The following is a 15,220-nucleotide window of genomic DNA, read 5'->3' as shown; positions in this document are numbered from 1 at the left end:
AGGACAAATCCAGGGATTGGGGATTTACATATGTCAGTACAACTCAAGCAAATACTGTGAAGAGGCAGAACAGCTAGGCTTTTGCTATAGCATGACAGTAGCAACCTACATTTTTTTTTGGCAAGGCTTAAATTCTTTTAACATAATTCATAAAATCATAAGGTAGATTACTACTGCTTCAAGGCATTGCAATCGCTATTACTTTGTTATAAGCTGTAGTAACTAAGTTCCAAGCAAAAGCCTAAAACTATAGAAGATAGTCAAACTGTACTTCAGCTTTACTGCATGTAAAGCATTAAGGTACAAATTTAGTGCACAAGCTAGATTAACTGTTGCTGCTAACAATGACTTACAGCACACATCTTGGAATGCCCTTTAGAAGGAATGTCCAGAATTGGAACAGACCTTAAATAAACACTACTTTAGTTGGCCTAATACATCTTAACTCTGGGAAGCTATACAAGTCTAACCCCTAATGACTGGAGAACACTTCTCACAGGACTTCTTACCAAAAGGTTATGCTGCATGAGATGAGAGATCGATGGGATTTTCAATCCAAGCAATTTAGCAACTTAAATTACTTGGAAAGAAAAAGCTAAGAGGCAGTCTGACCTTGCATTATTGATCTTGCACTTCATAAAAATTTGAGAAGCAGATGCAGATTTAAAACAGCTTTCATTTATCAAGCAGCATTAAATTAGAACTAGCTAGCTTTTCAAGTTCTTTTCCTTTTTAGTCTCAGGGCTTAAATAACAGCAGCTATTCTACCACTCAGCTTAAAATAATACTTCAGCAGACTCCTTCCCCAGTTTCCCCAACACAGGCATCCAACACTTGAATGGTACTCTGACCATGCTTTAGAAGGGAGAGGCTATTTTAATTTTGGTATCCACAGAGCAACTGCCTATGCAAGCCTTGAAGTGAGAAGAGGCTCATGACTTGGATTTTTATGGAAGAAACGGGACCATCTTTCCTCAGTGAAACATTCTCACAAGCATGAAATAGCTGTGGTACTTCAACTACTGATGGTTTGAGGCCAGTATTCTGGAAAAATTCAGCAATCTTGAAAAGAGAGTACTGCTCTGAGCCTACAGCACCCAACACTTTGTTTCTGCCCTGTAACAATAAGCCTTTAGCTTTTTTTAGGCATCAAGACAGACTTTCTCTTACTCACTAAAAACAGCATGCATCATTAGAAGTTGTATCCAGCTTCTAGAAGGTCTTGCACAGTAAAGAAAGGGCAAACAGGAACTGAAGTTACTTACTTTGATAGAAGTTGACTTTTTGACACAAGGACAGTGAGTGCCAGATTAATACTTAAGTTTGCTGGGAAATGGCAAGTATCATTTGCTTCTCCTCTGGAATTAGAGCCTGTAGTTCAGGATATGCATATGACGTACAGAGCTTAACCCATAGTCAAAACCAGCAAAAGTATAAGGCCTAACACATTTCACAAACTCAAGCATGTGTATCAGAAAAAGCATTATTTATTGTTTAAATGCATAAAATGCTATTTATAGTGTATTACATCATTAATCCAGTGATTTAAGTTTAAAATATACAAGTAATTGGTGTAGAACACTGGTGGGGGGGGTTGCCAGTGACACAGTGGTTATTTTGATGTTTTTGTCTCTGATGGATTTTCCCCAGTGTCTAGTGTCTTCAGCAATCTGAAAAGGCCAGCTGCTTCTCGTATCCGACTGAACTCAATACAGAATGCTTGCACTTCTATAAACAAGTCCTGTACATTAATAATTTTGTTTCTGATTAAAGACTGAAGAAAGACACAAACAAGGCGTACCAGGCGGTTCTGAAACAGAAGAGATACAGTTTCATAATCCAAATAAATGTTTGTAACCAAGTCAGTTAAAGGACTGTTGGCCCTGAGGCATTTCAGGAGCAATTTAGCTTCAGTAATAATCTTGTTCCCAAGCTTTGTACCTGCTGCCCATACTTTTCTACCTCCCATACTGCTACTGTATTTAAAAAATGGACTCCTCTGCTTTATAGTACTTCAGGATACAGGAGCTTTCTCAAGATTAGTCCCATGCACAAATGAAGCACCAGATCTACATATGCACTGTACTTCATTTATTATGTAATCTCTGAATAAAGTTGGAGAGAAGGGGTCATAGCCCAAGATGATGTCATCACCAGGGTCACCCCTCTTGCTTAGTCTTATCTTCTACAATAACACCATAAAGAAAAATGAACAAGCTTCACATCTCAAAATTCCCCAGTCACCACATGATTAAGGCATTCCAGCTGGGAAGTGACAACAGCAGAACTGATCCCAAACTTGCTTTGTGGGAAGTGCTCTATCGCTGAATTAGCACATGACCCTCTTGCTCTATCTTAGAAGGAAAGACAGTACCAGGCACACCTAATCCAAGACAACACTTCAGAGCTCATGGCTGCGAGCTGTGATTTTTCCACCTACGCCAGTGAAAAGATGGGATCTCAGAAGTGTTTCTCCTTCCTAAGGGCTGCTTCGGTAACACCTCGTAGAGCACACTGGGAGCTGGGGAGACCTAGGAATGGCACCTAAAATTTGTCATACACAGATCCAGCCACTAACTGTCTGCTTTATACAGAGTACATTTTTCCTCAAGGACAAAAGCAGATCTTGCTTTATCATTAAAGCGGTCTCATACTTCACAGCGTGAGAAAGTGTTGAATCCAAACCTTTCTCTAAAAGCAACTACATACATGAACGATGTTTATCAGACAGAACTGAGGGGACTTGATAGATTAAGTGTCCAAAGTATTTTAGGTTATTTGACACTGAAAATAAGCTATCAACTATTTTTACAGAAATTCAGCTTACTAGTGCAAAATTTGCTACCTATACCAAGAAAATTCCGAAACTGAACAAGTTATTTCCTTCACTGCAATCAAAAGGAATCACATGTTTTCTCTGCAACACAAGAGTAATAACTGAGGAACATGGAACTCGGAACGAAAATACAAATGCAAGATGCTGGCTGACTCCCAATCTCCGAGGATTGTGCCTCTTTCACTTCCAATAGGAGTGTTTTTGTACCGTGCTTTTCAAGAAAACATCTTGTGTCTCAGTTGCTGCAAGGCCTCATATACAGTACTAACAAGTGTTAGAGCTCACAAGCTTCTCACGCTACTTGGTGATCAGTATGTGTTCCTTGACCCTCTGTGCTTTTTTGTCCCCCATGTGCCTGAAGCACAGCTGCTATACGCTCTCAGCAGCCCCTCTGAGCACAATGTCCCACTCTGTGGGCATATTGTCAGCTGCAGCCCAGGTCTGCTGCTATTTTCCTATTCTGTAATAGGCACAGCTATTCAGCAGGTCACAGATCAAGCCACCCATGTGTTATCTGGCAGAGTCCCAAAGGAGAGAAGCATCAGCAGCCACCAAAAGATAACAAATTGTTAGTCATCATCTGGTAGGGTACTGGGAACAAGACAGAGGGGTTTTTGCTGCTATCTAAAACCACATTGCACCCACATCCTGTGTACTGCACGCAATTTTCGTCTCTGCAGTTTAAGTACAGCTAGAGAAGGCACTAGAGAAGGACAGCAGAAAAGCTTAAGAAAAAGGAACAGCTGCCTTGTTTCAAGAGACTAAAGAGGTTGCAGTCCTTCAGTACTGAGAGGAAAAAGCTGAGGCAGGACTTGGTCAAGATTCACAAAGCTTTGGGTAACTGAACATGGAACTGTTTTTCACCAATGACGTATCCAGGAAAACAAGTTCTACTGGGCACTTGGTGAAACCAACAGATCAGTTTAGGACAGAAGTACCTCGCACAGCGTGTAGACAAACTTGTGTGCCAAAGGCGTGGAAACCTCCCCAGGGAGTAAAGATCCTTGAAGTGGCTACAACTTGCATGCTGGTACTGAGGAAGTATGACAGGCTTGGGAAGCAGAGAGTATGGTGTTAGGAAGACAGAAAACAGAATGTAGGTCTTTAAGGAGATCTGCAAGCTGCTGTAGGTCAGTAATAGTCACGACTGAAGGGCAAGACTTCCACGTGAGTTTTGTAACATCACCTCAAAGGTCTGGAAGTGGTGGGCAAACTTGTACAGAAAAGAAACTTGAAGCTTCAAACTAAGCAGAAGCCAAACAACTAATACTGGGGGTGAAGAAAAGGCACACTGAATGACAGATAAACCTTTTGCTTGTGAGGACCCGAGTCACGTAAACCAGCAGTTTTGCCAGGGAGAAGTGTATTATGTCTACAGAAAAACAGGGAACAGTAATTACCTGTGAAGTCTCATAAAAAGGTGAAGAAACATCTGTTAAACACTATAAAGAACTGCATAGTGTGTTAGGAAAAAAATTGTGCCTTTGAAATAAGGAACCAGTAGGACAGAATAACTTAATGCTATCAGCCTTATAAAATCTCAGCACATATTACACAGAGCAATATAGGGGACCCTTTTTCCTAACCAATTTACTAACATACTCACCTGCATATATTTGTCTTTAATCTGTTCACAGGTGGAGATACAATTGGAGATATAAAGATGAATAAATTCAGGAGGGAGATCAACTGCAGTAGTAAGCCTGTTCAAATTAAAAACATCCAGCGGTTTATGTAGCCATAAATCTAGCACTTGCATTGCAAAACAGATGAGTTAGACCTGTGATACTAGTTTATTCCCAGTCATGTCATACAGAGCTGATTTCTGACAGCTTCCACAGACATGTTTCTAATCATTTAAATTTCTTAATAAAGAGTCCAAAACTTTTTTAACTCTGACACAGTAGAGAAGCTCAGTTAGATTGGTTTCTAGTATATTTGACACACCTACAAACATTTGCTATATATTACACAAATGAGTCAATGATACTAGTTTACAATTTACGATGAAGCCCCCAAGCTGTCCAAGTACCAAGATTCTTCTGCAATAAGCACTGCAATACAGTTTTGCTTATTCATATTTGAATTTCAAGTACTGAATCTAGATGCTGAACTCAAACTTTAAGTATACAACCAGAATAACTCCTTTGTTACAGCAAAAGAGCAGTTTCCTTAGTTCCTTCAGATCCAAATTGTAGTCCTAGGAATTGAAACAATACTAGTATCTACAGCTCAAATAAAGACACCCTGACTAGATGAAAATGTTAACTAGAGATGCACAATAATCTCGGAAGCTTCTTGCTACAGAAGAATTAGAGAACTATTGCAAAGACTGGTATTAGTGTATATTTTAGGATTAACAGCAAAGCACACCTACTTGTGGTTTAACAATACTGACTACTAAAGTATTTGAGCTGCCACTGTTTCATAATTGAAAAAGCAGTACAGCGCTCTCAAGATAACAACATACACTAAACATAGAACTGCCATAAAGTTACAACAGAATTTCACCAAAGTAACTCTAATCACAGTCCTATCTCAAGTGGGGGGGAGGGAGGCAATAGGGAAAGCAGTGCACGTTTTAGACATTTCAGTTTCAAGTTTTTGTCTTATTTCACATAAAAATCAGTGTCTCCCTGTTTGCACTGACAGTCATTTTGCAGTTTGAGAAAAGTTGTTCCCATGGTACCAGTTGTTCCACAGCTGGTCGCTGTGGGAGACCAGCATGCCTGACTGGTGGTGTAGCTATCCTGCACAGGAGTAAAAGCTCTTTTCTTACCACTCTTTCTGCATGTTGTGATCATTAGCCCAACTTCAGGGCAGTAACTGCTGTCAGTCTGCACCAGTAGGGAGGGATTTATTTCAGAAATGTTTCTTTCCTCAAATGATACTTAAGGTGCAATTCAACTCTGCTGGAAAGAGACTGCTGAATAAGGCTGATCTGGTATTTCACATTCAATCATTGCCAAGAAATTAAGTGGGAGAGATGTACTTTTGTAGTTTGTGGGGATTAGCTGTCTGCAAAGTTTTCCCATTGAAGGGGCTAGCATTCTGTTAAGAACATGGGTTGTACCCATATGCAGAAGTTATTCCCAATGAAGACAGGGCATGAACGTAAAGCAGGATGGCTATTTAATAATGCCACCTTTTGTCCACTTAAGCTGCATCAAGAATGCAAGTTGTGTTTAAGCAGATTAGCTGTGTGGCATTAACTTTTTGTGGGGGATTCTCACAACAACTGCCCTTTGTCCCACTGTAGTCTTTATCTTCCACACAAGCATACCTCAAGAAGGATCAAAACCAACATTTCCAGATATCCTAATAAAACACAACTGCTACCTCAGTTGAAAAAGAGAAGACAGAAGCTCAAGATGAGGCTAATTTTTAAGATATGAGAAAAGAACGTGAATTCTTCATCGGGCATGGCTGGATTGTGACCCATTAGAGGGAGTGACAGTCACTACAGTGACAAAACCGTACACATCTAGTAACTGGTCATTTTGCAGGCCAGTAACTAACCTTGCAGCTTCCTGGGACATAGGACGTGTACTTGCTAGTGAAATGTACACATTAACCAGGAACCTGATGTCTGAATAAAACTTTAGGCGTACTATAGATTGCAGTGACAGACTCCCTTAAGTGATAGCCATTTTAAATAGTGTTTTGAGCTGGACATATCAAACAGTTTGATAAAATGATTTTCTAGTAATTATCAACTCCAGTTGAAGTTACCCACAACACAATATGTATTTCCCCATTCTTTTCAAAGTAGAAACACTTTGCTAATATTAAAGAGTAAAACTGTCTTCTTTGAGTAAGACTCTCCATTCTTGGAGCAGGGACTGAAAGATTAACTAGCATAGCACCTGTGCAAGAAACGTGCTTTTTACCATACCTAATACAGTAAAATATAGTATGTTATAAATAATTAATATAAAATTATTAAAACAGAATATTTACTTATATAAAATTATAAATAATTAATATAAAATGTAATATATATGCCTCCACCATCACATCTTTCTGCTGGGAAATTGTGGGGTTTTTTCCTGTTAAGTTGCAGCTTTGCTACTGCTAATAGGAAGCTGGTAACGTTAGAGTAATATTTTAAAATAGCACTGCTGTAAAAAGGAACTTAAAAATTGGCGGCATTCTCTGAACTTAGCACTGAAGACGTTAGAGAGCTCAATTCTTTATTACCAACCCACAGCTAACTTTGCAAACTTAGTCTGGACTAAAATAAGAGGTTTTTTCTTTAACTACATGCACCACCAATAAGGAACTACACAAAAAGCAAGTAAAGCCTTTATGAAAGAAACAGACTTAGACAGTCCAGTAGTCGTAGAAAGCAACAAATCCACAGCACTCTCTTCCTCTGCAGGATTAATCAGAGCACACTAAGTCTTATTATTAAAAGAGTATTAAGAAAAACAAACCAACACAAACAGCATAGAGAAATTGAAAACGGAATGATGACAGTTCGATACTCTTTTCCTTCACTGTAATCTGACTAGTCATTTCTTCAATTCCTGTTACTTTGGGTAGTCTTTGGAATGCATCCAAATACAGCCCTGTGGCCAGTCTCACAATCACTTCATAACTGTTCAGGTATTTATTTTATATAGTTAAGGAAACCTTCTTAGATTTGAGATAGTACTCACCGATTTACAACTTCCATTGAATGTAAGGACATGTCCATGTTGACCAAGACAGAAAAATACTCTGTTATCTGACTAGACTGCATCAGTTTCAGCAACATTTCTATAGCTACTAAAGGATTGTTTTCAACCAGGTCTGGCAATTTGGCAGGAGTAAGACCAATATGGTAAACAAGCTTGGGGTCCTTTTCCAGTTCTCCAAGGAGCTGTAAAGAAAAAAAAAAAGACATGGGTTTTTTTTTCTTAACTATTCACATTACTGCTTGAAGAAACTGCTATAATACATCTAAGCTACAGGAGAATGATAACCACTTAGATTTAGGCATCTCTGTTGAAAGAGACTGGAGGTATACTTTAAATTTTCCATGTAAAGGCAACTGTGCCCATAAAACCTTTAATAAGGCATTTAGTACTCTTTCATCAGTGGGTGGCAAGGAAGGGAGGAAAAAAACCACGAGAAGTTTCAGCCTTCTTTAGTTTCCTGTCCAGCAGAAAGAAACCTCAATTTCGAGTTCATTGTTGTCAGAAAAAGTTCTGCAAATAAAGGATATTTTATAGTGCTAGCATAATGACTATCAAAAAAGCACACTGAAATCAGGGGTAATACTATCAAATGGGGGGGGGGAAATCAGTGTTGGCATTTCTGAAATAATTACTTATCAAAAGCTTCCACAGAAGCACAAACAACTTTGTTATAAGAAGATTTTTCCATGCAGAAAAATATTGGTGCCACTTTTTGATCAACTGTAACTATGTCCAGTCAATGATACGAAATTTAAAGATTTCTTTCTTATTCATACAAACCCAGGTGAAAACTCTTGGGTTTTTACAATTTAAAGTCCTTGGAGCTTCCTGAATCCAAACACAGATCAATTAAAGTGATCCAAGTTTTCTAAAATACGTGAGTTAGACAGCTTGTTAGAAAATCATTTTAGACAGAGAAGTGCATGATCCTTACCTGTGTTTGCTGTGGGGAAGTCAAGGGACTTTTAAAAGCTTTTGCCATGATTCTTTTTATCTCAACTCCAGTGCTGTTCTTAACGCACATTGACTTATCCCACTGAATTGTGTGATCTGGCTCTATTGGATTTAACCATGCCAATTCATCCTCACATATATGGAGTGGAGGCGGTGGTCGAATAAACTCTGGTCGAAAGTGACCTAAAATGGCAACAACATGAAATGTTTTTTAAGCTTCAGGTATTCAGTTTTACATCAGTACAAAAAGACAACCCCTGAAGCCCCCATTTCTTTAAGCTATTATAACACTGAGAACAGCATTACAATCTTATTTGCCTCCCAGAAAAACATTTATTTATGATTTTTAGTGATGCTGTTACATCAGCCTGTTTTTCCTCTTGATTCAGATCATTAAGTTATTGATTCTATGGTCTTTTTTCCTTCCACAGTAACTGCTTCCCAGTCAATGCAGATCTTAGGGGACTAAGATCAGAGAGGCATCAGACCCAGTGTTTTAGCCAACAGAGGACACAGGTAACAGCTTGAAGACAGAATCCAGATTTTTAAAAGCCTGGAAATGTGAACACCATGGAGTCTGATCTGGAGACAGCCTGACAAAGTTTTGTACTGTTTCATTCATCTTCATTGCCATTTCATACCTTGAAAATACTTCTGAATTACATTACATTTCATCTGGAAAAGTATAACAACATAGCATGTCATGAGTTACAGAAACAAAGACGTGAAAGTGCACATACTTTCTATAGGAGGTTTTGGTCCACTCACTAAGGCTTCCGTGATCTGGGAGGCAACGGAGCTGTCAAAACCAGAGTTGGAAGAATCTGGGTCAGGATCGCTGAGAATGCTGGGGAAGCTGGCCTTGCTCTGTGTTGGCAACTCGGACTGACGTTCTGAAAGAATAATATTAAAGCATAAAATTGAAACAGAGATGCCTGGAATACTAAAAGTAGTGAGAAACAATCAGCTTTAGAGAAGAGCTAGCTTAAAACAGATAACATCAACATGAAATTTAGTACTGTGTCAGGCGGTTAGTACTCAGAGCGCCAGCTGACAGGCGAGGGACAGAGGCATGCAGCAAAGACAAAGAAGAAATAGAAATGAATCTGAAACATAGTCTTGACTTTAGAAAAGATACATAACTGATGTAATCTGCATCTGAAAGCACATTAGTAGATTCACATGGTACTCATGAAAGAGTTCACATGCTGTATCTAGTTTTGCAATCACTTCTCAGAGCAGAGCAGTGAAAAATCTGCAGAGATACATTCACAGACTCCACAACGATAACAGTCATACTAGACCTGAAGTTAGCTATTCAAATTTATCCAACACATTTCAGTGGCATTGTGTAAACTACTTTTGCATTCACTGTCAAGCTACAGCAAGTGCTTGTGTGGAAAAAGATGGAGTTTAATTGTTACGTGATTCTACATACATCGTCATTAAAGCAAACCTGAGAGGAGCTGAAAGCATCCCTTTAAAGGCCAAATTACAAAACATAAACAAGTTACATAAAAATAATATTAAGTTTAACTGAAGACTTGAAGAAACTGGCCAAGAAGAGACTATGGGGCTCAATACTTGCATTGTCAGATTTTAGGTGTTCTTCTATCACAGTCTATCACTCTTCTGTATCTGAAGACTTAATGGCTGATCTTCTATATTCTCTGTACTATTTTGAGAGATCATGTTTTCTATTGCTTTGGCAAAAAAACCCCAACAGACAAAAACCAGAAAAAACCCACTACAGAACACCACCTGACACTCCTTCCCTACCCACCCCCTTAACAGAGAACATTAAGCAGCACATTAAGCCTTAAGTAATCTGAAGTCCAAAATTGTTGGTACCACACAAGGAATCCCTTGAAAAAGTTCCATGTGAAACTAAAGACCACTTCTTTTCCTGTCTAATTAAGTGCAGTGCTGTCAGATTTAGTGTACTGTCCCTATCACCTCTAAGCAAAGTGTGCTTGCTCCTTTTTGTGCAACCACATTGACCCTTCCCAGCTTCCCATGCATAGGAACCATTTCATATGACTCCAACCAAATCCACGAGATGCCAGAACTGTGAGTGACAAAAGCATCATCAAAACAAAGCACCACCCATTGCTAATTTCTTTTTTGGCTTTCTGTCCTACCTTATCCAATTATTTCAGATCATGCAAACATTTGCATATATGCTCACTGAAGCAGCACAGCGGGGTATGTTTTTCTGGCAACAACTAGCATACTTTTCAGTTATTTTCAAAAAAAACAATTTTAAAGTCAAAGTCCAAATGAGCTGGTTTATGAAACACGTCTTCTACTTCATAAACTGTTTCAAACTCCAGCTTGTAAGTACTTTCATGTAGCCACTGAACAGAAGGGTTGATTTAGCAAATGAAGTTCTATGGAAAAGGTATTGGGTATCTTTTTTCAGTCTTTTTATTTACAGTCTAGAACTTAAATTTATCGGTTGGTAGAAGTAAATCACTGATGTGTTTGTATCCCCATAATCTCAAATGATTAATGATGCTTAATTAGAAATAGAAAAGTTTAAGATACAGTCCTTCAATCACTGATTTTAGAAGTCTGCATGAGCCCTTAGTTATATGTATTGATGCTCAAAAGCTCACCCACACTGCTTCAAGAATTAGGCCTGGATCAACAGTTTCAGGTAAGCAGAAGCGAGAATTAGAACATGCTGCTTTAACAGGAAAGAACATAGCATCTTGAACCAAGACATTTAACTTGAAAAAAATTAATCTGAAAACAATCACTTAGATTCCCTTATGGAGCTAATTTTTTTCTTTTTACAGGTAAAAAGAAACTATCTTTGATTCTTAAAGGGAAGCTCTACAATGTATTACAAACTTAACTTTAATACAGGTCAATGACTCTTAAATCAAATAAGGGTCAGCAGGCAAACAGTTACGAGCACTTTGCCAGAAGACCCACCCCTGCAACTAGGAGAAAGCTACTTTTTAAAACAGTAACACACCAGATGAACAAAACCAAGTTAAAGGAAGAGATGGGTGCTTCAATAAACATTCTGTAGACCAAAGGAAGAACAGAACAAAGCAAGTTTTAATACGCATTTCCAAGATGCTCTATTCCAACACTCTACTTTTGGGGGGAAAAAAACCCAAACCAAACCAAACAAACAAAAGAAAAGCACACCCAGAAAAACTACCAATACAGTTGCAAGTGAATTGTCACAATCTGCTCAAGTTCAGAAGACAAGCCACGTATTTTTTCCTCCCTTTACAGAAAAAGGATTGGTATAGATACACTGATTGAAAAAAATTAATGCTAGATTATTTAAGTTGATTTTGCAGGTATATTCTAAAGCAAGTCAAAATCATCCTGTTTAAATAGCCCTGAATTCATCTCAGGGACCACAATGTTGAAGGGCCACCAAGTCTTACAGCTGTTATGTTCTATGAAATGTGGGGGGAAAGGGTATAAATGCAACCCCTGAAACATTGTACTAAGCACCATAATACAAGTATTTATGCACTGTGAGCAGCACAGCTTCATCCTGCATATTGAATAATTAGGAGAAATATACTGGAAAAAATTCACAGACCTTCTGAAACATGACAAATAGACAGTCAAGAAGCATCACAATGTTAAAATGAGCAAAAGATTTATCTTCTAAGAAAGTGAATAGAAAGCAGACATTTATTCTGGGGAGCTACAGCAAGAAGCCTGAGAAAGACAGCATGAAGCTTTTTCAGATGCAGCTTGTTTTGTTACATAACTCTTACAACTGCTCGTAAGCAATTATGCACATTTACTGTATTGTGTAAATAATGATACAAGCACATCTTACAGGGCTTCATTTTGCAAAGCCCCATTAATGAATATATACTTTACTTTGAGCCATCAGCATCTTCTGTTTTAAATAAAGGACAAACTAAAATGCATGGCCTAGAGTACCCATCCATACAATTACAGTTTTGAGGTTCTCTACATGTTTTATTTTTAACGAGAACAAACCGTTCAGAAGGCAAACACAGTACCAAGGGGAAAACACGTAAAAACAAATGAAAAAACTCCAGGCTTCTTCAAGGCATCACATATGCCTTATGCTAAAAATCACAAGTTACCTGAAGTTTCACAAAATCTGAATTCACAAAAGTATTCTAGAAAACACAGACAGGATGAACAGAACAAGAACCAGAAGGGTTTGTTTCCCCCTTGAAGGTATGTTAGGGTATTCAATTTGCATTTTCAAAAGATCCCACAGTCTGGAAATAGTAGCCGAGGAGGACACCGGAGGACATTTGTACACTGTGAACAAGCCAGTGACAGATTCTACAGAAATAACGATGATACCAAGATACAACTGCAGGATGGAGAAAGCCTAGTTAGTGCCTGACCTCAGAGCAGTAAACCACATTGTACAGATATAGAAGTGGGACGGTCAGTTTTCAAGCAAGTAGGTCCATTTGCACGTACCTAGGAAAAAACCACTATTTTTTGCTGTCCAAACTGGTTCCTTGTTCCCAACAATATTTTCTATTTCAGATTAGCTCCAGATGTGACTCATCAGTCAACGTGATCAGAACAATCATGTTCCTGCTCCTTTTCTCCTGTCAAAGGATAAGCATCAGATTGCTTTTCTTTTCAATCCAGTACAAGTAGACCACCTTCCCACTCTTGAGCTAACGCTGCAAGATCTGACTTTATTTTATAAAACTGAAGATATAATTCTAATAGCCAACTTGGCAGCTGCAGCTGATGTACCGGTACGTGACAGTGTGACAGTTATGCTATGTTCTCTCATACTAGAAACACTGCAAAGAGTGAAAAGGGATAAAAATACACCCAAAAAAAAAAAATCACCCAAAAAAAACCCCCACAAAGCTTTAGATGAAAATCTTCCTGTACTTGCAAAATGTTCTCACGTTTAAGGCAGTGACATATATACTGAAAAAGCTGCTTGTTAGGTAGGATAAAACAGTTAAGGCGTAATCTCTGCTTGAAGTTTCTCTATGGGCTTGAAGACCCTAAAGCATAGTTCAACTTTTTCATATTTAGGATAGACAAGAACATTTCTCAGGTCACTCATAGCCATGTTACAATCTCCATTCGGAACTGAACCACAGCCACAAATCTTCCTTACCTGCTAATGCCAGCTGAAGCCCACTGATATCCACTGACTGGGCCATGTTCCCCACGTCCATTGAAGCAATCTGCCGAGGAGTCTTCTTGAACAGTTCTCTAGGGGGGGCCAACATCAGCTGAGAAAGAAAGAATTTTTCTGGAGGAGTTATGGGAGGCAAGAAGCCTGCGGAGACACAATGAAAAACAATCCCCGATTTTTAAGGCAGCAGCATTAATGGTTTCCATATGCTTCACGTAAAACAAGCAAAAATAAAATGCAAGCTAACGTGTTATTTATGGCAAGATCAGTGCAACCCAGGAGTCTTCAGGAATACATACAAAACCGTGATCTGCTCAGCTGCTGAGGTGATCTAAAACACAATGTTATACCGATGGGTATGATGCGTCTCAACATGCAACATCTGATGCCAAGTCTGTCATAACTGTTTCTTTACATGTTTTCTAATTTAGACAACTAGCGAGCTATTTAATATGACGAGATGTTACAATTCATATTGTAAGTTTTAATTTTTTAGAAACGGATCTACCCATCGCTGTCACGCACGTATTTACTGAAGCGGGAAAGCGTGTTTTACGTCTTTCTTTAAGCGATTTGTTTCACAGTTCCAGAGGTGGCAAAAGCCTCCTGTTACCCCCGGGTTCTTGTAACGGCTCACTCCCAAAAACTCCGCGTTGCGGCCCAAGCAAGTGGCCTGTCCGACATCAAGCCTAGAGCCGCCGGCCCCGAAGGGAAGACTCCCACCGCTTCCTCCCACCCCGGAAAGCGCAAAAGCCACCGGCGGGAAGCCGAGGGCGGGCAGCGGTGCCGAAGCCCCGCCGCTGAGCGCGGCCTCCGCCAGCTCCTGCCCCAGCTCCTGCCCCAGCTCCTGCCCCGGCAGCCGCGCTCGGGCTCCTCGGCCCCGGCCCCGCGGCGGCGGGACGCACCTGAGAGCGGCGTGCGCTCCGCCTCGTCGCCGCCGCGCTCGGGCGCCGGGTTGAGGAGGTGGGCGAAGACGGCGGCGAAGGGGTTGGCGGCGAGGGGCTCGGTGCGGTACATCTCCCAGAGGAGGTAGAGGGCGGTGAGGCGCTGCGCGGGGCTCGGCAGCAGGTCGGGCTGCTGCAGCAGGAGGACGAGGACGGAGCCCAGGCGGAAGTGCTCGGCCTTGCCGAAGTAGTGGTGGAAGGCGCTGGAGAGGCCCTCGAAGGTGCTGCCGCCCGCCTCCTCCGACACGATGCTCAGCAGGCTCGACAGCTCCTTCGGCGACAGGCTCATCCTGCCGCCCGCCGGCCCGCCGCCGCCGCCCGCCGCTCCGCCCGACTCGCCCGCCTCCGCTCCCACCTGAGTGCCGGGCGCCGGGCTCCCCCCGCCCCCGGGCATCCGCCCCCGCCCGCCGCCGCCCGCTCCGGCCCGGCCCCGCCGCTCCCCGCTGCCGTCACGCCGCGCGCTGTCGCGCCGGCCCCGCTTTACGGCGCGGCCGTAAGGCGACGGGGCGTTCCGGCTCGGCGCCGGGGCGACGAGGGGGCGCGCAGGCGATTGGCCGCGCGGCGGGGAGCCGCCCTCCGGCCCGCGCTCCCGCATCGCGGAACGCGATTGGCCCGAGCCGCCTGGCGGGGGCGGGGCGGCCGCGGGCGATTGGCTGCCGCCGCGGGCTCC

The 15,220-nt window shown here is 41.2% G+C and overlaps 1 protein-coding gene across 2 annotated transcripts; it reads right to left on the bottom strand.

Moving 5' to 3' along the window:
- Positions 1 to 1,467: 1,467 nt before the first annotated feature.
- Positions 1,468 to 15,160, bottom strand: CNOT11 (CCR4-NOT transcription complex subunit 11). Of its 2 annotated transcripts, none has more exons than XM_075524363.1 (7): positions 14,512 to 15,160; positions 13,586 to 13,750; positions 9,213 to 9,365; positions 8,453 to 8,655; positions 7,498 to 7,700; positions 4,443 to 4,539; positions 1,468 to 1,810 (listed from the first exon to the last, which is right to left on the bottom strand). In XM_075524363.1, the coding sequence occupies exons 1-7, from the start codon at positions 15,143 to 15,145 to the stop codon at positions 1,613 to 1,615; spliced, it is 1,653 nt and encodes a 550-aa protein (XP_075380478.1). In that variant the 5' UTR covers positions 15,146 to 15,160; the 3' UTR covers positions 1,468 to 1,612. The 2 variants fall into 2 exon arrangements, with proteins under 2 accessions (XP_075380478.1, XP_075380469.1); XM_075524354.1 differs by lacking the exon at positions 1,468 to 1,810 and adding an exon at positions 1,855 to 3,887.
- Between the last annotated feature and the right edge of the window lie 60 nt (positions 15,161 to 15,220).

Source organism: Mycteria americana, chromosome 1 (assembly GCF_035582795.1).
Source record: "Mycteria americana isolate JAX WOST 10 ecotype Jacksonville Zoo and Gardens chromosome 1, USCA_MyAme_1.0, whole genome shotgun sequence".
Classification (NCBI taxonomy): domain Eukaryota; kingdom Metazoa; phylum Chordata; class Aves; order Ciconiiformes; family Ciconiidae; genus Mycteria; species Mycteria americana.
Note: the sequence above shows the minus strand (reverse complement) of the source record. Positions and strands in the feature narration are given on the sequence as shown.

What these genes read in the sequence shown, in the direction of transcription:
- CNOT11 (XM_075524354.1), bottom strand. Translation starts at nt 15,145, where the DNA reads ATGCGGGAGCGCGGGCCGGAGGGCGGCTCCCCGCCGCGCGGCCAATCG. An exon ending in ACCAAAACCTCCTATAGAAA is followed by an intron (nt 8,656 to 9,212) that starts GTATGTGCACTT and finishes TTGCCATTTTAG; the next exon opens with GTCACTTTCGACCAGAGTTT. An exon ending in TCAATGGAAGTTGTAAATCG is followed by an intron (nt 4,540 to 7,497) that starts GTGAGTACTATC and finishes TAATTTGAACAG; the next exon opens with GCTTACTACTGCAGTTGATC.